This window comes from Bos mutus, chromosome 15, assembly GCF_027580195.1.
Source record: "Bos mutus isolate GX-2022 chromosome 15, NWIPB_WYAK_1.1, whole genome shotgun sequence".
Taxonomy (NCBI): domain Eukaryota; kingdom Metazoa; phylum Chordata; class Mammalia; order Artiodactyla; family Bovidae; genus Bos; species Bos mutus.
The window spans coordinates 46,126,430-46,153,741 of NC_091631.1; the positions used below are offsets into that span (position 1 = coordinate 46,126,430).

A 27,312-nucleotide genomic window follows, 5' to 3' on the forward strand; every position below is an offset into this window, starting at 1 on the left:
CCACCCTGAGTTCACCAGTGACTCACTGAGTCTCTTGTCACAGGCCCAGCCCTACCCATGGATGCAACTCTTCTTCCTCCTACCCTCTCTTCACTCTCCTAAATATTCTCTACCTGGCCATGCTTGCCAACTTGCTTTATGCTTTTTTGGCTTTGCTGCTTGGCTTGCAGGATCTTAGTTCCCCAAGCAGGGATCAAGCCCATGTCTTCTGCCGTGGAAACTTGGAGCCTTAACCTCTGGACCGCCAGGGAATTCTCCCAGTTTGCTTTAAAAGGTCTTTGCAGAGTTCGCCTCAGCCTTAGGGAGAAGCTGGATGGTGCTGTCCTAATGAAGCTGTCCCGATTCCTCCTCCACCCTCATTCCAACAAGAAGGAGACAGTCCCACGGTGCTGTTCTCAGTAGCCTTTCAGATTCTCTAATGTAGAGACTCAGCACGTTGAACCTGGAGACCACACCCTAAGGGAAGCAGCTGTAGGCGGACAGGGAATGCACCGAAACAGGAAACAGCCTTCAGGGGATCTAATTCCCTTTATTGTCATACTGAAGTGAATTCTCCCTGCCCTAGCCTGAAAACCTGCCCCTTCCCTGTAATACACCATAGGGAAGTGTCTCCTGAACGTCAGCTTTATGCTTAGAGTCCAAGTTTTCTGGAGATGAATTAAGGTCTAATTTTCCTCATGTATTAACTTCTGTAGAAATAGAAATTACCTTGTGGAATGCTGATAGTGATGCCAAGTTTCCCATCCATAGGATGCAGATGGTTCCTGTTTATAGAGATGTAAATGAATTTTGTCCAAAGGAGAATGTAAATCTCTTTAGTCCAATTCTCCTTTGAACTTGTTTGTGACAGCTTTCTGGTTCCATCATGAATGAATGAGTTAAACTTTTTGATATGTGTTTATTCTCTTTATATACGAGCATCATGATTTTAGCTTTTTTTTTTTGAAAAAAGAGAAAGTTGTCCTTAAAACTGTTGTTGTTTAGTCACTAAGGTGTGATTGACTCTTTTGCGACCTCAAGGACTGTAGCCCGCCAGGCTCCTCTGTCCATGGGGTTTCCCAGGCAAGAATACTGGAGTGGGTTGCCATTTCCTCCTCCAGGGATCTTCCCCACCCAGGGACTGAACCGGCATCTCCCACATTGTGGGCAAATTCTTTACTGCTGAGGCACCGGGGAAAACTAGGGCAGGAAAAATTATCTTTTTCCCTCTCCTCACCTAAGTGTTCAGGCTGGGGCACTGTCAGACTGAAAAAACGCAGGTTAACAAGAAAAAACAAATAGTATTGTGTAAATAACACCTGGGCATACCCAGTGATGAGTAACTGAAAGAGGTGGTTAGAACTAGGGCTCGGTATGTTTACCTAATTTAGTAGGGGAAGGGAGGAGTAGAAAGGGCACTTATGGAGGAGCAAATGAACACTTAGAAGAACAGATGGGAGATATGCTGGTTTGTGATATCGTCTGAGTGAGATGTCCACCTCTGCTCTCCCAGAAGGGAAGACTAGAGTTGCCCTGGGAAAGGGGATTTAGGGACACTCAGATTCTTTGGGGAGGCCCTGTTTTAGGCAAATAAAGGATTTCAGGAACTCAAGTGCCTTCAGCTGAAATTAATCCTTATGCATATACAAAGTGACATATTTGGAGGTGGCATGTCCTGGTCCCCAAAATTATAAAACTCATTTCTTTGTATTGTTATCATCTCTAGAATAATGCCAAGTGTAGAGTATGTTTCAATTAGTGTTTATTAAATAAAAGTTTGCAGGGTTGCAAAACTGGACAACAGACATACATAAAATCAGTATGAGGCTTCCCTGGTGGCTCAGTGGTAAAGAATCCACCTGCCAGTGCAGGAGATACGGGTTTGACTCCTGGGCTGGAAAGATCCCACATGCTGAGGAGCAACTGGGCCCGTGCGCCACAACTACTGAGCCCGTGCTCTAGAGCTGGAGAGCCACAACTACTGAAGGCTGAGCACCCTAGAGGCCAGGCTCTGCATCAAGAGAAGGCATTCACAATGGGAAGCAACTGGAGGGCAGCCCTCACTCCACAACTAGAGTTAGAGCCCACATAGCAACAAAGACCCAGCACAGGCAAAACTAAATAAATAATACACTTATTCTTAAATTAAATAAATAAATAAAATCAGAATGGCCTGAAGGATCTCCCAGACAATGCCCAGAATTACAGAAAGGGGTCCAGCAAACTGTCTGCCTAGCATCTTGACTTTCACAATTTTTCCTCCCATAAAAATGGTGCCAAGACATGCTATGGATGACAGCAGAGACCATTCTAACCTTGTGTCATATCAGGGAAGGTTTCATAAGGAAACTTAACATTACCTTGGGGTTTAAAATAATGAATAAATAGGGATTATTTGGGGCTTCCCAGGGGGCTCAGCGGTAAAGAATCTGCCTGCCAAGCAGGAGACGTGGGTTCGATCCCTGAGTCGGGAAGATCCCCAGGAGGAGAGAATGGCAACCCACTCCAGTATTCTTGCCCAGAGAATCCCCACAGGCAGAAGAGTCTGGCGGACTGTAGTCCAAGGGGTTGCAAAGAGTTGGACATGACTGAGTGACTAAACAACAACAAAAAGCTTATTAATACATTATTATGTAGGGTAGTTTGGAGAGGACAGACATTTATAGTGGCCAGACAGCTGGAAGTATATAAATGGAGCTCAAAAATGTGTTGGTGTCCGGACTTCCCTGTGATCCAGTGGCTAAGCCTCCACGCTCCCAATATAGGGGGCCCAGGTTGGATCCCTGATCAGGGAACTGGATCCCACATGCCACAGCTGAGTGTTCACATGCTGCAGCTAAGACCTGGTACAGCCAAAGAAATAAATAAAAATACATATTTTTAAAAAATGTGTTAGCGATAGAAAGATGTCAGAATTATCACAATAGTTGTATTGGTTGAAGTGAGGGGACAAAATCAAATACTGAAAACATTTTAAGTCATATTATCTGTTACCTTAATTTTCTTTTATTTGATTCTCCAGCATTTTGTCCCTCAAAAGACCGTGAGGCCCTCGGGGTAGGAACTATATCTTATTCATGATTGTTTTCCAGAGCCTGGCAAAGTACCTGATGTGGGCACTCAGTAAATATTTGGTGAAGAAAAAGAACATACAGAGAAAGGAGAAAACACTTTTTTTTCAGAGATGTGGTAAGGGCAAAATGGATGATGCTGAACCGTTCTAACATAATGGTGAGAGAATTTATGGCCATTTGATTGGATGGCTCCTGGTCTTTTCAGGAAGGCATTTCCTGAGCTGCAGAGTGTCACGTGATTAACAACAGGGTTAGGGCTTAGAGTGAAACAGTTTAGAACAGCTGAAGCCAGAAATGTGCTAGGGGACTCCCATGTGCTTGCTTTTTTTTTTTTTTTTTTAAGTGCTGTTCCATGTGTCTGGAATGCTCCCTCTGGCAATCTTTGTCCTGCCTCTCTCATCTCTTACTTGGCCTACTCATCTTTCAAAGCCTAACTCAAATGCCACCGACTTTTCTGGGAACATTCTCTCTTGATACTATTTCAAGTTAGTCATTCCTTTTTCTATGTGTACACTTCTATCCTTGTTAATCCCACTAGATTATAAATTACTTGAAGATCAGAAGAGAGTTTTATTTCATCTGAATAGCCTCCTCCTGACCTGGTGGGGAACAGTCATTCCATAAATGTTTGCTGATGTTTAAATCAAGTACGTTTAGGAATATGATTGCTAAGTGGCAGCAAGGGATAACTGAAGTTATCAGTCTTGGAAGACAAGATCAGCATGGTTTTTGTGATTAGTAGGAGGTGATGGGGACTCCCCTGGTGGTACAGTGGTTAAGACTTCGTGCTCTCAATGCAGGGGGCATGGGTTTGATCCCTGGTTAGAGGCCTAAGATCCCACATGCTGCACAGCTTGGCTTAAAAAAAAAAAAAAAAAAAACCAGCAATAAAAACAAGCCAGGAGGTGATGGATAACAGAACCAGGAAAAGTTTCAAGAACTACAGGTCATGATGCTGTGTGCTTCTTCACTCAGTCGTGTCCGACTCTTGTGAGCCCATGGACTGTAGCCTGCCAGGCTCCTCTGTCCATGGGATTCTCTAGGCAAGAATACTGGAGTAGGTTGCCATTTCCTTCTCCAGGGGAAATCTTCCTGACCCAGGAATCCAACCCAGGTCTCCTGAATTGCAGGCAGACTCTTTACTGACTGAGCTACAAGGGAAGCCCTCGTACGGGTCATGATGCAGGCAGATGAAAATTCAGGGAAAATCATGATTATTTTTTTCTGTCGGGGAAATCTAAAGTTTGGTCTCTCTAGCAGTGAAAACAATGACATGAAGCACATGTGTATTTTATGGAAAGAAAAGACACAGTTTCTTCCCACCTAGCTTACTCTTACTAATCCACAGTGAAGTCAAAAAGAAGGAAAGTCACCAATGATTCCCTCAGTATCAGATCTGGACTGTAACATTAACTTCTATTCCTTAACTTCAGCTGGACTCTGAACTTTCATAAAGGCAAACACATCTTTTTGTTTCACATTTTCTCCCTCATTTCCAAACTTTCTGGAAGAGCAGTTTATGAGCAGTGAGATGAATGCGGGTGGGGAAAGGAGAGGTAACCATGGTAACCAGAACAGTGAACAGGATGGCTTCAGATGGCCACGTTCAAACCCTGGTTCTGCTACCTGCCTGTGAAATGGGGACAGATGACGCCTGCTTGGAAACACTGTGTGAGAAATAAACTAGATGTAAAAGCACTCAGCGCAAGGAGTGTCTGTACCTTGACCAGATCACGTGCAAGTGGAAATGCATGGGATTTAGTGAAGTAGGAAATGCAAAGTGCAGAAGAAAGGTATGCGGGGGAAAGGTAAGACTCCTCCCCTCCCTAGCTTCCCTTCTCTCCACGTCCCTCAGAATCAACTCTGGAGACCATTCTGTGCATTTTCTTCTTTCCTGGGCTCCACTGTGAGAACTAGAGTTTGGAATTCAAATTTAAAATCCCTTACTGCACAGGGAACTATACTGAATATTTTGTAATAACCTACAGGGAGATCTGAAGGAGATTTTATATATATATAAGTATATCATATATATAAGCCCACACTATATATATTTATTAAGTTATACAAATATATATTTTATATATATAAAATATGGGCTTCCCAGGTGGTGCTAGTGGTAAACACCTGCCTGCCGATGCAGGAGACATAAGAGACCTGGGTTCGATCCTGGGTCGGGAAGACCCCCTGGAGGAGGGCATGGCAACCCACTCCAGTACTCTTGCCTGGAGAATCCCCATGGACAGAAGAGCATGGTGGGCTACAGTCCATAGCATCACACAGAGTCGAACATGACTGAAGCGACTGAACACACACACACAATTATATATAAAATAGATATAATATATATAATTATATATATAAAATCACTGAATATATATATTATATAAATCTATATATTAAATTTATGTATTATATAAAATCACTGTGCTGTACTACCTGAAACTAACATGATATTGTAAATGAATTATACTTCAATAAAAAAAATACATATGAAATTTTAAAAATAAAATTCCTTACCTCTAAAATGGAAATGTTCTGAGCATTTAATGGAACAATTACTACTTGTTAAAAGGCTACACAAATTATGAGGAGCTGTTATTCTCAGGAGAAGGAAGGCCTAGACAAACACAGTGTATTTAATTTTGTCTAGAGCAGAGGTCTCCTGGACTCAGCCCCGGGCTTGACTGCTCTGCTCCACTTCCTTTCCTCATCTTGCCCGCAGCAGGAGGGGAGGCTGAGAGCCACAAAGCGTGAATCTGCCTCTGTCTGTCCCACAGGTGATCACTTACTCCAGCCATCACGTCTACAATAACTTGACTGAGGAACAGAAGGGCCGAGTGGCCTTCGCTTCCAATTTCCTGGCAGGAGATGCCTCCCTGCAGATTGAGCCTCTGAAGCCCAGTGATGAGGGCCGGTACACCTGCAAGGTGAAGAACTCAGGCCGCTATGTGTGGAGCTACGTCATCTTAAAAGTTTTAGGTAAGACAGAGTGCCCCAGTAAGTACCTATATCTTATTAACAAGGGATAGGCAAATGTATCACAGTGGTACGAAACATCTTCAATACTTCATACTTTTTAAAAATAATTTTCTTTGTTTATTTTTGGCTGTGCTGGGTCTTTGTTGCTCTGTGGATTTTTCTACAGTTGCAGCGAATAGGGGCTACTCTCTAGTTTCGGTGTGCGGCCTTCTCATTGCAGTGCCTTCTTTTGCTGTAGAGCACGGACTCTAGGGCACGAGGGCTTCAGTACCTGCCGCTCCTGGGTTCTAGAGCACAGGCTCAGTAGTTGTGGCACACGGCTTGTTGATCTGAGGCATGTGGGATCTTCCCGGATCAGGTGAAGCCATGCCTCTTGCATTGTTAGGAGGATTCTTTACCACTGAGCCACCAGGGAAGCCCCCAATATATCATATTGTACAGACATCACCTAGTCCAGTTCCCTGGGGAAAAGTGTGTATGTTTTGTATTTTAGCCATAATGATAGAAGAGAATCAATTTTCCATGGTAGCTCATTGTGCTATGCTTAGTCATTCAGTTGTACCTGATTCTTTGTGACCCCACGCACTGTAACCCGCCAGGCTCCTCTGTCCTTGGGATTTTTTAGGCAAGAATACTGGAGTGGGTTGCCATTTCCTCCTCCAGAGGATCTTCCTGACCCAGGAATTAAACCTACATCTCCTGTGTCTCCTGTGTTGCAGGCAGATTCCTTATCCGCTGAGCCACTGAGGTAGCTCATTACAAAAGTTAATGTCCTCTCAAGTTTAAGTAGTATCCTCCTAGTGAAGCAAATCTCTCAGATCTGATTCAAATCCATTCATTTGTTTTATGACACAGCAAGAGTTCCTAACTTCTTCTTAATTGCTTCCAAGTTCATGAACTTCTGTCCCTGTTTCAGTGTTAATCAAATCACACTGGCACTTTCCTGATGGTCCAGTGGTTAAGACTTCTTGCTCCCAGTGCAGGGGCCTGGCTTTGATCCCTGGTCAGGGAACTAAATCCTATGTGCCGCAACTAAGACCCAGCACAGCCAAATATATAAATATTAAAAAAAAAAAAGGAAAATCACACTCAACTTTTCTAAAATTTCCAATTATAAAAGGTTTTTGGGAATTCTCCATTGGTCCAGTGGTTAGGACTCCGAGCATGTTCAATCCTGGTCAGGGAACTAAGATCCCACAAGCCTGGCAGCATGGCCACCCCCAAAATAATGCAGATTCCTGGGCCCTCAGTGAGTCCCACCGAGTCCAAGTAGGGCCCTAGGAATTAGGAAAAAAGACCAAAACATTTTTTTCTTTGAGAAGTGATGAGGGCGTTTCCGAGGCAACCTCTCTAAATTACATCAGCACCACTGGAAACAGCTGGAATTGGGTGTGTATGTGTGCAGGGGATGGAAGTGGGTATATTTTGGGGAGTGAGATGTAAAGCATGGCGAGGTAACAAAGGACTATTAATGTTAAATTCACACTCAAAAGTTGACCATATGAGGAAAAACAAGTCAACAGGATATTGTTCACGGGTGTCAGGGGATCTTTGACTTCTTTTTTTTTTTTTGCCAGTGAGACCATCAAAGCCCAAGTGTGAATTGGAAGGAGAGCTGACAGAAGGAAGCGACCTGACTTTGCAGTGTGAGTCATCCTCTGGCACAGAGCCCATTGTGTATTCCTGGCAGCGAGTCCAGGAGAAGGAGGGAGAGGATGAACGTCTGCCTCCCAAATCTAAGATTGGTAAGTCATCTTTTTTACTGGTCCATGGAGACAACAGGCCAGTCAGTCTTCTCTCAATGAATTCTGAATCTGGTTTGGTGAGCACCTCACAAGGATCTTGAATACACTACTGAACCTCACTGTTTCTATTTTTCACACTTAACTGGGAACAGAAAAATATGTCTTTTCTTTCCCTAAATGGCAAAAATAAAAGTGGTAAGGAGATTAAGAATAAATGTACTCTATAAATCTATTCTAATTATTGTGTTTCAGTTCAGTTCAGTCACTCAGTCCTGTCCGACTCTTTGCAACCCCATGAATCGCACGCCAGTCCTCCCTGTCCATCACCAACTCCCGGAGTTCACTCAAACTCATGTCCATCGAGTTGGTGATGCCATCCAGCCATCTCATCCTCTGTTGTCCCCTTCTCCTCCTGCCCCCAATCCCTCCCAGCATCAGGGTCTTTTCCAATGAGTCAACTCTTCGCATCAGGTGGCCAAAGTATTGGAGTTTGAGCTTTAGCATCAGTCCTTCCAATGAACACCCAGGACTTGTCTCCTTTAGGATGGACTGGTTGGATCTCCTTGCAGTCCAAGGGACTCTCAAGAGTCTTCTCCAGCACCACAGTTCAAAAGCATCAATTCTTCGGTGCTCAGCTTTCTTCACAGTCCAACTCTCATATCCATACATGACCACTGGAAAAACCATAGCCATGACTAGATGAACCTTTGTTGGCAAAGTAATGTCTCTCCTTTTGAATATGCTATCTAGGTTGGTCATAACTTTCCTTCCAAGGAGTAAGCGTCTTTTAATTCCATTGCTGCAATTACCATCTGCACTGACTTTGGAGCCCAGAAAAATAAAGTCTGACACTGTTTCCACTGTTTCCCCATCTATTTCCCATGAAGTGATGGGACCAGATGCCATGATCTTAGTTTTCTAAGAATGTTGAGCTTTAAGCCAACTTTTTCACTCTCCTCTTTCACTTTCATCAAGAGGCTTTTTAGTTCCTCTTCACTTTCTGCCATAAGGGTGGTGTCATCTGCATATCTGAGGTTATTGATATTTCTCCCGGCAATCTTGATTCCAGCTTGTGCTTCTTCCAGCCCAGCGTTTCTCATGATGTACTCTGCATAGAAGTTAAATAAGCAGGGTGACAATACACAGCTTTGACGTACTCCTTTTCCTATTTGGAACCAGTCTGTTGTTCCATGTCTAGTTCTAACTGTTGCTTTCTGACCTGCATATAGGTTTCTCAAGAGGCAGGTCAGGTGGTCTGGTATTCCCGTCTCTTTCAGAAGTTTCCTACAACACCCAAAACAGATGTCCTTTTCATTATAGGGGACTGGAATGCAAAAGTAGGAAGTCAAGAAACACCTGGAGTAACAGGCAAATTTGGCCTTGGAGTATGTAATGAAGCAGGGCAAAGGCTAATAGAGTTTTGCCAAGAGAATGCACTGGTCATAGCAAACACCCTCTTCCAACAACACAAGAGAAGACTCTACATGTGGACATCACCAGACGGTCAACACCAAAATCAGATTGAGTGTATTCTTTGCAGCCAAAGATGGAGAAGCTCTATACAGTCAGCAAAAACAAGACCAGGTGCTGACTATGGCTCCTTATTGCCAAATTCAGACTTAAATTGAAGAAAGTAGAGAAAACCACTAGACCATTCAGGTATGACCTAAATCAAATCCCTTATGATTATACAGTGGAAGCAAGAAATAGATTTAAGGGACTAGATCTGATAGACAGAGTACCTGAAGAACTATGGACGGAGGTTCGTGACATTGTACAGGAGACAGGGATCAAGACTATCCTCATGGAAAAGAAATGCAAAAAAGCAAAATGGCTGTCTGAGGAGGCCTTACAAATAGCTGTGAAAAGAAGAGAAGCGAAAAGCAAAGGAGAAAAGGAAAGATATAAGCATTTGAATGCAGAGTTCCAAAGATTAGCAAGGAGAGATAAGAAAGCCTTCCTCAGTGATCAATGCAAAGAAATAGAGGAAAACAACAGAATGGGAAAGACTAGAGACCTCTTCAAGAAAATCAGAGATTCCAAGGGAACACTTCATGCAAAGATGGGCTTGATAAAGGACAGAAATGGTATGGACCTAACAGAAGCAGAAGATATTAAGAAGAGGTGGCAAGAATACACAGAAGAACTGTACAAAAAAGATCTTCATGACCCAGATAATCACGATGGTGTGATCACTCACCTAGAGCCAGAATCCTGGAATGTGAAGTCAAGTGGACCTTAGAAAGCAACACTACCAACAAAGCTAGTGGAGGTGATAGAATCCCAATTGAGCTATTTCAAATCCTGAAAGATGATGCTGTGAAAGTGCTGCACTCAATATGCCAGCAAATTTGGAAAACTCAGCTGTGGCCACAGGACTGGAAAAGGTCAGTTTTCATTCCAATCCCAAAGAAAGGCAATGCCAAAGAATGCTCAAACTACCACACAATTGCACTCATCTCACACGCTAGTAAAATAATGCTCAAAATTCTCCAAGCCAGGCTTCAGCAATATGTGAACTGTGAACTTCCAGATGTTCAAGCTGGATTTAGAAAAGGCAGGAGAACCAGAGATCAAATTGCCAACATCTGCTGATCATGGAAAAAGCAAGAGAGTTCCAGAAAAACATCTATTTCTGCTTTATTGACTATGCCAAAGCCTTTGACTGTGTGGATCACAATAAACTGTGGAAAATTATTGTGTTTAGTATCCCTTAAATGTTCAGAATCTTTTGTGACTTTTGAGGGTGCACTGCAGTTTAAAAGAATGTTCACCACCTTTCTTCCCACATTCTGGATCCATTCTATCACCTCATCCTTAGCAAACGGTATCATAGGATCTTAGGTCAGTGACACAATAAAGTAAGCAATAAATATAGACCTGTCACTGGGGGATCACGGTCATCTTTCTGCTTGTGTAGACTACAACCACCCTGGACGTGTCCTGCTGCAGAATCTCACCATGTCCTCCTCTGGGCTCTACCAGTGCACAGCAGGCAATGAGGCTGGGAAGGAGAGCTGTGTGGTGCGAGTGACCGTACAGTGTAAGTACCCAAAGTGTTGCTGTGGTTTTGCCCGCGCACTGTGGTTCAGTGTAAAACATTTTTAATCGCAGGTAAGAGTATGGTCAAAAGCTTCATCTCCAGAAGGACATGGTTATCACTGAAATAAATTCAGTAGTTGCCAAGGACTATTCAACAGTTGCAGCTCACTCTAAATTTACAAGTATGTGTGAATTTTACGGCCCCCTAAAGAAATTTTTTATCCAGGAGGGAACCAAATGGAGGTTTCCTTTATAAATGCAAATTTCCCTTACAGAGGATAACTTCTACTGTTTTCAGAGCTTCTCTGATGTCTGCTGTTGCTCAAAAATAATCAGCTTAGGGACTTCCCTGGAGGCCCAGTGGCTAAGACTCTGTGCTCCCAATGCAGGGGGCACAGGTTCTATCCCTGGTGAGGGAACTATTTAATAGATTCTGCATGCTGCAACTGGGATCCGGCACCACCAAATAAACAACAAATATTTAAAAACCTAATCAGCCCCAAATAATCCTAATGTCAACAAGGCATATTTTAGGGTGGCTCTCCTGCTCCCCATCGATATCAGGAGGGACAGTCATACACACCCAGAGAGGGTAAATGGGGAACTCAGGGAGACATATATGAAGATCTGGAAATACTCATCCAGAGCTTTATGTATTTTAAGTCTATGCATTGCATAGCTTATGTTTGGTTTTGCTTTGTTTCCGAGAAAACAGATGTACAGAGCGTGGGCATGATTGCAGGAGCAGTGACAGGTATGGTGGCCGGAGCCCTGCTGATTTTCCTCTTGGTGTGGCTGTTGATCCGAAGGAAAGACAAAAAGAGATATGAGGAAGAAGAGAGACCAAATGAAATTCGGTAAACTTCCCACAGAATCCCCTTCCTCACCTAGGCTACCTTTCTAGGGCCAGCTCCATAATGCCCAGCCAACCAAACTGTCCCATTTCCTCATAACCTTGAATCTGTTACAAGGATTATTCCGGTAGGTAAGGACTTGCAGCCCAGGGGAAGAAGGACAGTTGACCTTGACTGTCTTGTGAAACTATCTGCAACAGAGACTTAATAGATAAACTTTACACTACTTCTGATTACCTTCCACTTATAAAAGCTATACAGTAAAGAATGGGCCTAGCTCATCCATGGGCCTTTAAAGAGTTTCCACAGACCGACTCCAAGTCGAGGGGAGTGCTATGTGAACACCCGGTGGGGCGTGCCTGGTCCCCCCCACCCCGCGCCCCAGTCACAGGGTTGACCTTGGGGATGCACATCCGCCTGCGCCCACGAGAGGGCTCAGGACGCAGGGGGAGTCCGTATTTCCTTAAGTGGTAACTCCAGGTTTCCAGCTTGAGGAGTTGATGGATGGGGCAGCCTCCGAAAGCCTCAGCCAGAGCGGAAGCTTTCACAATCCTGTGATCCTAAAATCTATCTTCGGTGTTTTTCCCCTTCAGAGAAGATGCGGAAGCCCCGAAGGCCCGCCTGGTGAAGCCCAGCTCCTCTTCCTCGGGCTCTCGAAGCTCTCGCTCCGGCTCCTCCTCCACGCGCTCCACCGCCAACAGCGGCTCCCGCAGCCAGCGGACCCCATGCGCCGAGGCGGCGCGGCGGCAGGGGCTGGCCGCCCACACCTACGGCCCGGTGGGGCCCGAGGCCAGAAGTTCTGAACCAAAGAAAGCCCCCCATGCTACCCTGACCAAAGCAGAAAACACCCCCAGCACGATCCCCAGCCAGAGCAGAGCCTTCCAAACTGTTTGAGTTAGAGTGGACTTGACTCGCCAGCTTTTCCCAGGCGTCAGGGCTCTTCTGGTCATCAACTCTCAATCACCAGCCACACGACCCTCCTCGAGCCCAATAAGGGGTCATTTAAGTAGCAGCAACCACTGCACGGAACAGATTCAAATGAACACTTTTCTTACATGACACCAAACGAGGAAAAGGATGTAAGCTGATCATCTCCAAAAAGGCACCTCACTGTGCCTTTAGACCAGGGTGGGTGGGAAATGGGGGCCCAAATCTGGGTGTTTGGGGACCGGGAGCCATGGTGAAAGAGTTGGGGAAAGGGGAAATGAACACACTTAGAACTTCTCACTTGCAGTTTTGTATCACGTTGACTCACCATTGTCAAGAAACGAGGTGTTATTCATAAATTTTCTATGCATTTCTGCAAACCTACTGGATTATTATGACTATTCAGAGTCAAGCAGAACCTACAGCCTTATATTACACCTATTTGCACCATGAGAAACTCCAAAAAAGGAAACACATCTCTTCTATCCTGACTTGACTTCATTTACCACAAAATTTGGGTATTTCAAGAGGAGTTGAAATAGTGGGAGATGGAGAATGATTGAACTTTTCCACGACTTATTGGTTGAATACCAATAATCCACTATCAATCTTCCTACTTATATTGAACCATAAAAGAAATAAAAAAGGAGTTCAAAACGTGTAATGAGGGACTGTGAATAACTTTCCATTTTGATGTTCAGAGGGCCACTGACAAATATCAGAAATATATGCTGGAATAATTGTGGATTTTCCCTCAAAGTGGATGTCTCTAAGGATTTTCTGCTGGGTATCTGTGGAGCAAGAAAATAGGTGTTTTAACATTTAACAGTCTCCTTAGATGGAAATCTTTGAGAGAAAAGGTCTTTTCAGGATGCTGGAAGATCATCCAACAAACCATTACAGTCTCTTCTTTCTGTGAACATATGAAGTCAGAATTTCAAGACTGACTAGACCAGAAAGGGAGATTACATCAGTTTTCTCTTAGTATGTCAAGGAGTGATATCAGAAGTTCAGTATTGCACCAAACTTAGGAGTTTCCTCCACTTCTTTCCTTTCAGGAGGATGTGAACGTGGGACTTGTATTGATTCTAGGCCTTAAATAATCAAACAGATCAGGGATTGCCAACATTTTCTGGTGGCACTGCATGGACATCATAACATTCCCTCCTGAGAGGCTGAGACAGACAGAAATTCAGTACTTTCTCAGTTTAGCCTGTAAGGAAGCCTAGCTCTAGGCTGGAAGGAAAGGAAATGAACATTTAGGCAAGAGATGGTGAGGATAACTAGTGGGTGGCGGGGGGATCAGGGTTAGTGCCTGTTAAATATTGTCAGCATTTTGGAAAGATTTGCGGAAATGATTCACCAGGATAGCTCTCACAAGAGCTGACTCATGGGAGAAGAAAGGTGGGGTCTGCGAAATAAAAAGAAAGCAGCCTCCCATACAATAACTTGCTTTTTTAATAGTTTTGACTACTCTGCTAGTCAAATTCATCCTACAATTCATTGTTTAGCAAGAATGCCAAACCTGAAATAGCCCTTCAAACTCTAAAGCAAATGTCAACAGGTCACCATTGGTAGAACAAAATGTTTATTATTATTAAAAGGCCAAGAAGTCCCTGGCAGGGCAGTGGTTAGGACTCTGCTTTCACTGCTAAGGGTGCAGTTTCAGTCACTGGTCAGGGAACTACAGTCCTGATAGGTGAGTGGGGCAGCCAAAAGTAATTAATTAAACATTGTTAAAAAGGCAGCAGGCTATGAGAAAGGAAAAGTAGTGCTAAATGTGGTGATGAAATCCCTGTTTGTTTTGGGAATCTAAGTTCCCCAACCAGGGATCAAATCTGTACCCCCTGCACTGTGAGCAAGGAGTCTTAACCACTGGACCACCAGGAAAGTCCCGACGAAAGCCCTGTTTCTAAAATGGGAATCAGGTGCTTAAAGGGGAAAAGTTGACCTAGGATTTTGTCCCGTTTTTTGTTTTCATTTTTACCTCTAATTATCACATACTATAAATGCATTTCTAAAGTCCTTTAAGAAGCAGGTTTTACCCTTGACTGAAAGTTTCATTTTGAGTTTTGTCTTCCTCTAAAAAAAAAGTTGGGGGCAATTGCCTGCAGTCTAGTGGTTAGGGCTCTATGCTTTCACTGCCAAGGGTGCTGATTCAGTCCCTGGTCAGGGAACTAAGAGCCCACAAGCAGCACAGCTCCGCCAAAAAAAAGTTGGGAAATGAGACACTGAGGAAGCAAAGAATGTCTGCCATTAGTTTAAGAGGGTTAGCATATTTGGAATGCTTCTTATACTAACACTGCCTCCTTGTAAGATATAAATTTCTTATTTACTTCACCAACTTATTCTTCTAGTTGTGTGGTGTCCAGGCAACATATCAATTCTGCTGTGTAATTCAGAGAATTCTCATTCCAGGAGTATCTGAGCCAAACTGAGTATTCTGTGGCAGCTGCGGCAGTGCCATCACTAGCAATTTGCTCTTATCATTATTTATTACCTTTGAACCTAAGGTTTCCTGCCTATGCCTCCACAGGCAGGAGTCAGTCCCCTTTGCATGAAAAGGTTTAAACAGGTTAGTTATTAGAAGACTAAAATACTAGTTGAATATTTGTATTTTGGAAATCTGTTCACACTGGAGATCTACAGAAATGCCACAAATTATTACCTGAAATCAGAAATTCTAGAAATTGAAGATTCTGAGATGAGATACTGAAGTCTTAATAGTGATGGTGTGCTTGCTTCTCTTTCAGTCAGGCTTTTGGGTTCAGATATGACAGGCTCTGGGGTTAAAATAAAGTTTGAACCATTACTTGTGTCAAACCATATTCCATTAACCTTGCAAGTCAAATACATTTGATTCTTTAATAAAAAACAAAAAAGGATAAAATAGATGGTAGAAGAAAAGGTATTTGTAGAAAGAAGATACAGATGGAATGATCTGGATGTTTAGAGAATAGCCATTTCAATAAAATATATATACACTAAACTTAAAATTGTAAAATAATGAAGTGATGCCTTTCTTGTTACACTGTATAAAAAGAATTTCAAAACTGCCATTGCAAAAAGACATAATTTTGTCTGATTTCTGGTGTTAAGCTGTTTATATTTCAATTTTAACTTCAAGTTGCCTTGTCAATGGGACTGTGTTTGATCACAAAAACCAAATATTTATTACAGATGCATCTGTGTCAGCAATTTAAAAATAAATAAGTGAAGGTGACACTACAGGAGAGGCTGAAGCTCATATAATCTGCACTGGAGATTTATTTATTAGCTTGCTGCCAAGTGAAGAAAAAAACTCAGACTGCATATGATGTATTATTTATTGATTTTAGTCACAAATATATCAAGCACTTTTTTCTCACAAGGCAAGATACTAAGTAGTCCTGGACATACAAAGGGATGACAAAGTTCATAACAGTTTCTGCCATTAAGGACTTAATCAAAATAACAAATAATATTTATTAAGCAATATTTTATGCCAAGGTGAAGTACCAATAAAAAAGTACACACTAACGGGTTCAAACAAATCTGGGGGAAAAAGTTACCAAATTAAATGAGGTAATATATGCAAAGCCCTTAGAATGCTTGGCCTGTGACAGGCACTCAAAAAATGTAAATCATGACCCTCTTTCCCAGCCAGAAGCCCTAGGGTTCAGATTCCAGTACTGTAGCCCTTAAAACCTTGTGCATTTAAAAGAGGTGGAGACAGGGCATTTATCATAATCTGAACTTTAAATACAAGATAAATTCTAGTTAAAAAGAAGAGTCTTTGAATCCTAGAACATGTTCTGAAAGTGACCAGAGACCATAAAGGAAGCTTATCTGCTCAGCTTTCTGCAATCACTGCTATTAGGTGCAGTTCCCCAAACCCGTGTATTTGAGCCTTCGTTCTACTTTCCACTGCTTCATATATTGTAGGTAGTTCAGAGCTAAGTTTAAAAACTTGCAAAACGTAGGGTGTGGTTCACATTGTACTTGATAAGTTGGGTGGGGAGAGGAAGTCTGCAGATGATAAAGAAAATTGAAAAAAGCCTGCCTCAGCACACATCTTTCGCTTTCTGCAGTTCGAGTTACATGAGTTTCCAGGAAGGAAATAACTAATTTTAAAACACCAAAGAATCTGGAATTAACAGCTAGGCTACTCTAGCTCAGCCAGCTGCTTAACTTCCCACAAGTAACATCTCTAAACCTCATTTCTCTCCCAACACAGGAATGAATGCTATGTCTCAGAGAACTGTCTTGATGATAATGAAATAACAAATGAAAGCACATTGTACCCCATGAAAGCATCATATAAAACGAGCTCCTTGAAAAATGGCGAGAAATTAGGTGTGTAGCTCCATGGACTCAAGCCCACATTTCCCTCCAGAAGGCAAATACAGAAAGAAAATCCTTTGATCCAATATTCGACTCTGTCTCTAGGCTTTACTGGCTTTGACAAGGGAACGGTAACCCCTTTCTGTCAGCTTCTCTCTCAGTCTGGAGACGTTTCTAATTCCAGCCACACTACTGAAAGTTCTGCTAGGTACTCTTAAAAACCCCTTTCACCTATTTGTGCCCATTCATCTACTAAACAGGAACACTACAGTCTGTTTGAAAGAGCACACTGGAAAGCATTCAACGTGGTGAGAAAGGCTTAACAAGGCCCCGAACACCACGCCATGCACCACAATTTGAAATTCTAGGTACCCTGTTTTACGCACTCCACTCGTTCAGTAACATTTTCAACGCCTCTCTGCCAGGTCGCTCGGTTAGTTTTTGACGAAAGTCAAGGCAGGAAATGTATTACCTCATATTACTGAGAACAGGAGGCTCAGGAAGTCTAAACACAAGGACATCGGGCTACCGGAAGCCAGGTTCCTAACGCCTGGATCATTTACAAGGAAAGAACTTCCTGCTGCTGCTGCTAAGTCGCTTCAGTCGTGTCCGACTCTGTGCGACCCCACAGACGGCAGCCCACCAGGCTCCCCCGTCCCTGGGATTCTCCAGGCAAGAACACTGGAGTGGGTTGCCATTTCCTTCTCCAATGCATGAAAGTGAAGTCGCTCAGTCGTGTCCGACTCTTAGCGACCCCATGGACTGCAGCCCACCAGGCTCCTCCGCCCATGGGATTTTCCAGGCAAGAGTACTGGAGTGGGTTGCCATTGCCTTCTCCGAAGAACTCCCTAGTTTTTCTTTAAAAACACAAAACTGAAAAGTGCGGGGACCCGGGCCGGTGGAGGAGGGGCCAAGCCAAGAAGCCCCATCTATTTTCGGCGGGAGATTAGGGGCGGCGGAGGCATCAGCGCTCCAAAAACCGAGTTTGGCCATCTATTTCGCTGAGGGTCGACACAGCATCCCACCCCGGAGGTTGAGAAGTCGAACCCGCCCCCCCCCCCAATCTCTGCGTGGGGGTCAGCCGGCCTCCAGTTTCCATGACATGAGGTGCTAGGGGCCTGTCCGGCTAACCTGTCGCACCCTGCGCAGAGGCGAGACCCCCAAACCTCCCTTCTTTCCGCCACGGCGGCTGGCCGGCTTCTTCCATCCCTACATCTGGGTGCCACTGGACAAATTACCCTCCCAGCGCCCTGGGGTAGGAACGTTCGACTCCGCCGCTCTGGATCAGCTCTAGACTAGAGCCGCGCTGGCTATGTGGGTGCGTGGCCTCCGGGAGGTCCTAGAAAATCACCTATAAGGCCAGGGTGGGAGTCGGGCAAGAGAATTGTGGGGGAGGGGCGCAACCTTAGCCGCCATTTTGTCCTCGCTCCACTTCCGTCTTCTCTCCCCGGCTCCCGCGGCCGGACCCCTCCCCGCAGGCCCTGAGCTCTAGCTCCTGGGGTTCCGCATGGGCAGGATTGCGGGTCGCGCTGCTGTTATTGGCTGGTTCCAGATTGGCCCGCCCCGCTTCCTCCCTCTCTTTCCGTCCCTCCCGCCTGAGCTTTCTGGGGACGCATGCGCGGCAGACGCGCCCTTCCTCCCCCCCCCGCAGCCCTCCGCCAGGGGTGACTGAGGACTCCCGCGCGCGGGCTCCGTCGGCCCCACCCTCCCTTTCCCCGGGGCCATTCGGAGAGCGGGGGCGAGAATGAAAGTTCCAGAACGCTGCGGTGAGTGCGTCATCGGGAGGCGGGGCGGGCTGCGGCCAGGAGAGGCAGGCCCGAGCGGTAGAACCGGGTTCGTCATTGGGTCTTGCGGATGTGGCCGCGCCCCCATTGGCTGAGGGAGATATGATGGGCACCGGCAGGGGCGGGCTCCTTCTGGAAGGTTCTGAGGCAGGGTATAAGAGACGGGGCGGCGGGCGGAAACCGGTCTCATTGGACGCACCGGCAGCATTCCAGATTGCTGACTCTTTCAGCAGAGCCGGGCCTACGCTTTTGGTAAGTAAGGCCTACATATTTCAGCCTTCGATGGTTTGTCGGGAGCATAAAGGTCTCTGCAGGCTGCATGGGTTTGCGGCCGCCTGGGACTTTCTGAACATCTCAGGCGGGGGGTGGTGTCTGGCAATTCTTTTGCCTGGATTGGGGGGCTTTGTTGAGGGGAAGCGGCAGCCCAGGGGTCCAATCGCGACCGAGGAGCGGGGCACGGAGGGAAGGCGGCGTGGGAGGCCATGCGGTGAGAAAGGGGCTGCACTCGTCTACAGGGCGTGGAGCCAGCGGCTTAAAGAGTCGGCGGCTCTGTTTCCTCCTTTTAAGATCCAGTGTTCTTAAAAGAGGAAGCCGTCATTGGCGCGGCTCCAAGATGGGGGAGGGGGCTTCAGGGCATTTGCAGGCCTTGCGGCTTTGAGTACGGGTAGGGGGCAGGGCTAAGGTTCAGCCCGGGGCACGGGACCACGTGTTCAGCTATGCCGCAGAACAGACCCTCCTTGCCGGTTTTTCTGTCTGCGGCGGCCTCCGCGGTTGGCAAGGCAACCTTACTGCAGCGCTTTACACGCTTGCTGTGATCCTCCCGCGTGATTATTTCCGACAAGGACAGAGTTTCTTGGGTGAGGTGCTAAGTAGAATTTTCAGAGTGGTCGTACCAGTTTGCGTTGACTTGGTAAATGTCTTGGTGTTTAATCCGGTTTTTTACCCCCCTTTTTTCCGCCTTTAGCAACCATGTCTAAAGGACCTGCAGTTGGCATTGATCTTGGCACCACCTATTCTTGTGTGGGTGTCTTCCAGCACGGAAAGGTGGAAATAATTGCCAATGATCAGGGGAACCGAACCACCCCAAGCTATGTCGCCTTTACTGATACCGAACGGTTAATCGGTGATGCAGCAAAGAACCAAGTCGCAATGAATCCCACCAACACGGTTTTTGGTAAGCCTTAATTGTATTGTGAATTTGAGGGATTTAGGCAGTGTGTAATTTGAGAAGCTGTTAAGTGTGAGGCGGCCATGAAATCCTTGAGAATAAGAAAAGATAAACCTGTAGGAAACTTAATTATCCTTTCAAAATCTAATTGTAGTATCATGGTTACTCAGAAGTTGAATCCATTTAGTTGTATGAACTTGCATTGACAGCATTTAGTCAGTAGGAAGGTGAGTTTAAGTTCTTAGTGAAAAGATGATGTATAATGAAATCCAAGGTAACAGTGTTTGATATCTTTGATAGATGCCAAACGACTTATTGGACGAAGATTTGATGATGCTGTTGTCCAGTCTGATATGAAACATTGGCCCTTCATGGTGGTGAATGATGCTGGCAGGCCTAAGGTTCAAGTAGAATACAAGGGAGAGACAAAGAGTTTTTACCCAGAGGAGGTGTCATCCATGGTCCTGACAAAGATGAAGGAAATCGCAGAAGCCTACCTTGGGAAGGTGAGTACCATAGTGCAGGAGGATGTGGAGGTTACCAGATTTCTTGGTAGTGTGGGGTTCTGGCTGACTCAAGGGTGAGTGGTAAAACTAGAATGATGAAGATGTATTTTTGCATATCCAACTTGTTTTAATCTTTTTTCTTGCTAGACGGTTACCAACGCTGTCGTCACAGTACCTGCCTATTTTAATGACTCTCAGCGTCAGGCTACCAAAGATGCTGGAACTATTGCTGGTCTCAACGTACTTCGAATCATCAATGAGCCAACTGCTGCTGCTATTGCCTATGGCTTAGACAAAAAGGTACATATATGTTCTATATATGTCTGAGTCAAAACTGATTTATCACAAACATGAAAACAAATGATTTGTATTTTAACTTGCAGGTTGGAGCAGAAAGAAATGTGCTGATCTTTGATTTAGGTGGTGGCACTTTTGATGTGTCAATCCTCACTATTGAGGATGGAATCTTTGAGGTCAAATCTACAGCTGGAGATACCCACTTGGGTGGAGAAGACTTTGACAACCGCATGGTTAACCATTTTATTGCAGAGTTCAAGCGTAAACACAAGAAGGATATCAGTGAAAACAAGAGGGCTGTCCGTCGCCTCCGTACTGCTTGTGAGCGTGCTAAGCGCACTCTCTCTTCCAGCACCCAGGCCAGTATTGAGATTGATTCCCTCTATGAAGGAATCGACTTCTATACCTCTATTACCCGTGCCCGATTTGAAGAATTGAATGCTGACTTGTTCCGTGGCACCCTGGACCCTGTGGAGAAAGCCCTTAGGGATGCCAAACTGGACAAGTCTCAGATTCATGATATTGTCTTGGTTGGTGGCTCAACCCGTATCCCCAAGATTCAGAAACTTCTCCAGGACTTCTTCAACGGGAAAGAACTGAATAAGAGCATCAACCCTGATGAGGCTGTTGCATATGGTGCAGGTAATCTCTTTAGCTAAACAGCAGTTACGAGGCCTAAGCTAAATTTCGCTGTGATGAATGATTTTTAAACATTCGTAGTTTCCACCAAAAGCTTTAGTTAATGATGGCAAAACTTCCTTGGATGTCTGAGCGATTGAGAATTGTTAGTAAGATAATGAGTTCAACTGTGGTTTTCTTTAAAAAAATAATTTTCTTTTTAATGTAGCTGTCCAGGCAGCCATTTTGTCTGGAGACAAATCTGAAAATGTTCAAGACTTGCTGCTGTTGGATGTCACTCCTCTTTCCCTTGGAATTGAAACTGCTGGTGGAGTCATGACTGTCCTCATCAAGCGCAATACCACCATTCCTACCAAGCAGACGCAGACTTTCACCACCTACTCTGACAACCAGCCTGGTGTGCTCATTCAGGTAAGCTGGCTCAGTTTGAGCTGCTGTAAAATTGGGCAGGATTTGTTCTGCTGTGATGATGGATTCCAAAACCATTCGTAGTTTCCACCAGAAGTCCTGTGTTGGCCAACTCCTTCCTTGGATGTCTGAGCGATCAGTCTTGCCTAATCAAGCTTATATAAATTTAAGCTAGCAGAGAAACCCTGAGTTTTCCCCTCTGTTTTTGTAGAATTTCTGTAATACTGAATGTAATTTCTATAGGTTTATGAAGGTGAGCGTGCCATGACCAAGGATAACAACCTGCTTGGCAAGTTTGAACTCACGGGCATACCTCCTGCCCCCCGTGGTGTTCCTCAGATTGAAGTCACTTTTGATATTGATGCCAATGGCATCCTCAATGTTTCTGCTGTGGATAAGAGCACAGGAAAAGAGAACAAGATTACCATCACTAATGACAAGGGTGAGTTTGGGCTGCATATTGTGTATAGTGAGATCTAGTTTTTTAAGACGTTGGGGATTTGAGTTTTATTTTCCAGGTGTTTCATCTTCCTTAAGAGCATTTAGCCAAGAGATCACACTTAATCGCTAAATGGAGTTGCAGGGTAATTGTTCATTCTTGCATAAAAGGTTGCACCTAAAACACTGGTTAATCTTACAGGCCGCTTGAGCAAGGAAGACATTGAACGCATGGTTCAAGAAGCAGAGAAGTACAAAGCTGAAGATGAGAAGCAGCGGGACAAGGTGTCTTCAAAGAATTCGCTTGAATCCTACGCCTTCAACATGAAAGCTACTGTTGAGGATGAGAAACTTCAGGGCAAGATTAATGATGAAGACAAACAGAAGATTCTTGACAAGTGTAATGAAATAATCAACTGGCTGGATAAGAACCAGGTTTGTATTTATTGCTAGAAACTTCAGGGTATGGGGTTTTGTGTGTTAAGGGCTTTAGCAAAAACTTAGGTTGGTTTTTTAAATTGAGGTCACAATGATGAATGGTCCAAAACATTCGCGGTTTCCACCAGAACCCTAGATGTTGGCAATTCCTTCCTTGGATGTCTGAGTGACCCAAGACCTCCAATGTAACCTAAATGCTGTTTATAGTGTCAGGTTGATTGCATCAAAGTTAACCTTCCATTTAAAGAATTTATGGTCATAGAATGTTTTTTATTTCCCTTTAGACTGCAGAGAAGGAAGAATTTGAACATCAGCAGAAGGAGCTGGAAAAAGTCTGCAACCCCATCATTACCAAGCTGTACCAGAGTGCAGGAGGCATGCCTGGGGGAATGCCAGGAGGAATGCCTGGGGGCTTCCCTGGTGGTGGAGCTCCTCCATCAGGTGGTGCCTCCTCTGGGCCCACCATTGAAGAGGTTGATTAAGCCAGCCTGGCATAGATTTAGCATTGTTCCACACAAAACATGGAAGGACCCAAATTGTAGCAAATTCCGTGGCAGTTACGAAGTTGAGCTGCTATAGTAAATAAACTGGGCATTCTTGATACTTGAACATGGAATGTGTGTGCACATGGAAAAACATTGCACTTTACAAGCACTGTATTGTAAGTGGAAAAATGCAATGTCTTAAATAAAATTGTATTTAAAATTGGCACCATCAAATTGTCTGACTCTGCTTACAAGGGTAGTTAAGTGTTTGGGTTTGGGAATTATTTCTCTGGCTAAATATTATAATAGTATCTTAGTTGTCAGATTGTTCAACCTAAGTGAATGCTTAAAGGCTTTGAATTAAGGTAAAGTGGGAAAACATTTCTATCACTATACTCTTGATAGTGCTAAGTCTATGTTACTACTGTGTAGTTTGAACTGTAGATACTGATGCTTTGCAGGGTCATAGGTTGGGAACAGGTATCTGAAATACTCGGTAAATCTTGTGGTTGACTGAAACAGTTCAGAAGACATTGAGGCAAAAATTGGGCAAGGAAATGGATAACAGGTTACAATCTGCAACTAGACCATCTTACTCTGAAGCCCTGTTAATCCACTGGCAGAGGCTTTTCTGTTTCCTAACTTGAGGCTTAGGAATTGGGTGCTGTGAAGGTGGCTGTTGAGGTTGGCATAGTGAGGGCCTTTGCCCATCATGTAATTAAGTTTGGTAAATTGGGCATCTAATTCTGATTTCGTTTTAAATCAATAGACGTTAACTCAGGAACTTGAGAGGCAGAAGAGGATTCTGAATAGTTGTGCTTATCAAGCCTAATTACACTGGACTGCCTTTAGGTAAGCTTTCTTGGGAACAAAGACCTCAGTATACCTTGGCTGTTTAATCTTGAGTTGACAGAATCAAAGGAGTGTTGGGCTATGGGTCAGAGGTCTTGCATCTGGCAGTGTGAATCCTGTAAAGTCATCTTTGTGAGATAATATGTGTTCCACATTTGCAACCCGATGGACTAGGAGTCCTCTGTCCATGGGATTTTGCAGGCAAGAGTACTGTAGTGGGTTGACTTAAGTGCCCTTCCTAGAGTATCTGAACTGGCCCAGGGATGGAACCTGTGTCTTTCAGGTCTCCTGCATTGGCAGGTGGGTTCTAGCACCATCCATGTGCTTGTGATTCCTGCTTAACGACAGTCTGCCACCTAGTGGTCATTTAGGGAAAACTAGGCCAGGGATGGTGGTCTATAAAGTCAGTTTAAGCTCATAGCAGAGTGACCATGGCAGTGGCACCTCACTCCAGTACTCTTGGCTGGAAAATCTCGTGGACTGAGGAGCCTGGCAAGCTTCAGTCCATGGGGTCGCTGAGGGTGGGACACAACTGAGCAACTTTGACTTTTCACTTTCGTGCATTGGAGAAGGAAATGGCAACCCACTCCAGTGTTCTTGCCTGGAGAATTCCAGGGACAGGGAAGCCTGTTGGGTTGCCGTCTGTGGAGTCGCACAGAGTCGGACACTGAAGCGACAGTGCAGAGTGACCAATAACCCCAGGCTGCTTTAGGTCTCTACTTTGTGTAGCTTTTGGTTCTTCAGTGACCCAACCAACATAGATTGGATTTCAAAATAATGTTTCTACATTAAGTAAACAGTTTTATTTTCAGGTTAGTGGGTATAGCTAGTAGGCTGTCATTGGTAAAACATTTGAAGTTTAGTAAGATAAAGAATTCAGTAAAATATAACAGTAGTGCATTGCCTATTTTGTGACTTAGGTGTTAATGTTTGACATTGCTCCAGGAAGTTTTGAGCCAGCAGTGAAAGTCATTTTTTCATCAGGTCATGAAGGTGACCTGGTGCAAACCCTGTGGAGCATTTTTGGATTTTTGGTTTGGTTTTTTTTGAGACCACTGAATACTTTTGTATGTGATCTTGGTGAGAAAATTTGAAATGAAATGTAATAGTGAAACACAAGACCTAGCACAATGAAAGGTTATTGGTGGTAGCCATTACTACAAGTTGAACAAAATACATGTTTCTTCAATGAGACTGAAGTAAAATGCACTATTTCCTTTACACAGATGGAAATAATGCATTATTGCAGGGCTTGTATAATAGGGTTTGGCAGAAGTTAGGGATTAACTATTTGCTAGTTGCACAGATTTTTCTGTATTTAGTCTGAAAAGAATGCGTATGAGGATTCTTGAGAAGTTAAGAGAGGTTGAGTAAACTTCAATTACGCTGGGTGAGGAGAGCCAGTCAGGCATTTAAGTATTGGGTAGACTTTATTCTAGAACTCTGCTCTTGCATACCAGTGTAGCGGCACTGGCTCATCTCAGTGTAGAGCTGGGCTTCACATTTACTGAGGAATTTTTTTTTTTTTTAAAGCAAGGGAGTTTGTTATCTGAGAAAAGTTGGAGTTATATACCCAAGTGGCACTAGTCATAATCTGCCTGCCAGTGCGGGAGATGGAGAGATGCAGGAATGATCTCTGGGTCAGGAAGGTCTGGAGGAAGGCATGGCAACCCACTCCAGTATTTTTGCCTGGAAAATCTGACATGCTACAGTCTGTAGGGTTGCAAAAAGATAGCACTGAATAGACTTGGGATGCACTTAATGATTTTGGTCCCAATGTTCATCATACTTAAAAAGTTCACTGTTAGGTGTTTGCCCGCTCACCCCAGTCTTTGGTGTTCAAACTTGGAGACAACTTTTGCATTAAGTTTAAGTAATTGGGTTTTAAGAAACCCAATGACTGAAGTCAATTTTTGTCTTCCACTTTTGCGATAGTGTTTTTTAATTTGCTGTGGGCTAAGCCCTGACAGCAGTAGAGGCAGAAGCTGCTAAAGATGTGTTCCAGCCTTATAAATGTCTAGAGTAGCAGGAGAGACTGCCATGCACAAGATGAAGACAGTTACAAGGCGGCATCCTTATTGTGGGAAGACACTAGCAATGTGTCTGAATTAGGTTGTTTATCACAGCTTAGGAAAAAATGTGGAGAAGGCGGCCATAAGAACAGCATTTTTTCCATTCAGTTTAAATGAAGTTAAGTGGTTTCCATTTAATCTTACCTTATTTGATTATCTTTTAACAACCATAGAACAAGGGTTGGGTCGTCTGGCTGTGCATGTGTAAGTCTACAGGATGACCAAAGCAACTTCTGTGTGGATTATTGTAATGTGGTTATAAAGAGTCATGCTTCTGGATGCCTGGCATTTAAATTTTGCACAGGGTGCCATTGACTTGGGAAGAGAAGAAAAAGTTCAGGGTCCCTCAATCTCCATGTCCACTTTTAAGAGTTACACCCTCATTTCAGCTGGACTTACTAACACTTAACAATGTTATGGTTGTGTTTAGAAATGTGTTTTTAGTATTCTAATTGAGTAACAGTAATTGTACTTCTAAACTATCAAAGAATAATTTTTGTCTTTAAAAGCCAAAGCCATATATTTATGCCCCAAAATATTAACTGCAGTCTTTGTGTACTTAAAATGTATTATAAAGAAAATGATGCCTGCAAACAATGCCTTGCTCCAACAATACTGGGTATTTGCTTCAACAATATTGCTTTACAATATACCTTCATAGAAAAAATAGCCTTTTCAGTTCTATTAAGATGGAATGGAGTTGGTGAAGGAGAGGGAGTCCTGGTGTGCTGCAGTCCATGGGGTTGCAGACACTGCTGGGCAACTGAACGACAACCAGGTGGACTGGAGTGATGATTGATTGGGACAGACTAGAAAGGTTGAGGGCTTTCCTTTCAGTAGTCTGTGGATGGCTGTAAGGACATCTTTATCCACTAGATGGCGGTAGGCAACTTAGAAAATGACAGCTGAGGGTGGCTGCTGGAACATTTTCACTTAGGTTCCTGCTTTTTGTTCGTTTCACAAGTTGCCTAACTGGAAGCACAGCAAATGCTGAGGAAGTCCACCTCAAATGTTCACATTCACATTCCAGGCAAAGCATTCCCAGCTGAGTAAGTTGAACAGGTGCCCTGATGAGGTGTATGGGTTTAAGTAGAGATTTTAGGGTAACTTGAGACAGGTAAGTCAGATACAGAGCTTTGAAATGTACAGGGATGCAGGGAAAAAAGGGGCGTCTCCGTGGGAAGAGAAAAATCGTCTCTCCTGATCCTTTCATGGTCCATTTTTCCAAGTTTAAACTGTTAATGTTATTTCCTTCATCACCCTTGACTCTGACTCCTTTGACTCAGTACCTGTATGAAA

At 44.1% G+C, this 27,312-nt stretch overlaps 2 protein-coding genes and 2 non-coding genes across 5 annotated transcripts in view; all 4 read left to right on the forward strand.

Moving 5' to 3' along the window:
* The window catches only part of CLMP (CXADR like membrane protein), a 104,642-nt gene extending 91,379 nt beyond the window's left edge, over window positions 1–13,263 (forward strand). For both annotated transcript variants that reach the window (XM_070384061.1, XM_070384062.1), the window contains 5 exons: window positions 5,834–6,035; window positions 7,613–7,780; window positions 10,701–10,823; window positions 11,538–11,679; window positions 12,270–13,263. In XM_070384061.1, coding sequence (XP_070240162.1) covers window positions 5,834–6,035; window positions 7,613–7,780; window positions 10,701–10,823; window positions 11,538–11,679; window positions 12,270–12,570 — 936 coding nt within the window. In that variant the 3' untranslated portion in view covers window positions 12,571–13,263. The remainder of the gene's footprint in view (window positions 1–5,833; window positions 6,036–7,612; window positions 7,781–10,700; window positions 10,824–11,537; window positions 11,680–12,269) is intronic.
* Window positions 13,264–18,807: 5,544 nt separating this feature from the next.
* On the forward strand, window positions 18,808–23,315 carry HSPA8 (heat shock protein family A (Hsp70) member 8). Its single transcript, XM_070384060.1, has 9 exons — window positions 18,808–18,962; window positions 19,675–19,884; window positions 20,179–20,384; window positions 20,532–20,684; window positions 20,768–21,323; window positions 21,529–21,731; window positions 21,972–22,170; window positions 22,369–22,601; window positions 22,889–23,315. The coding sequence occupies exons 2-9, from the start codon at window positions 19,680–19,682 to the stop codon at window positions 23,084–23,086; spliced, it is 1,953 nt and encodes a 650-aa protein (XP_070240161.1). The 5' UTR covers window positions 18,808–18,962; window positions 19,675–19,679; the 3' UTR covers window positions 23,087–23,315.
* On the forward strand, window positions 21,369–21,456 carry LOC138991033 (small nucleolar RNA SNORD14). The gene has a single exon (XR_011467080.1). It is a non-coding gene; the product is annotated as a small nucleolar RNA SNORD14 (small nucleolar RNA).
* LOC138991034 (small nucleolar RNA SNORD14) lies at window positions 22,691–22,774 on the forward strand. The gene has a single exon (XR_011467081.1). It is a non-coding gene; the product is annotated as a small nucleolar RNA SNORD14 (small nucleolar RNA).
* Window positions 23,316–27,312: the final 3,997 nt, after the last annotated feature.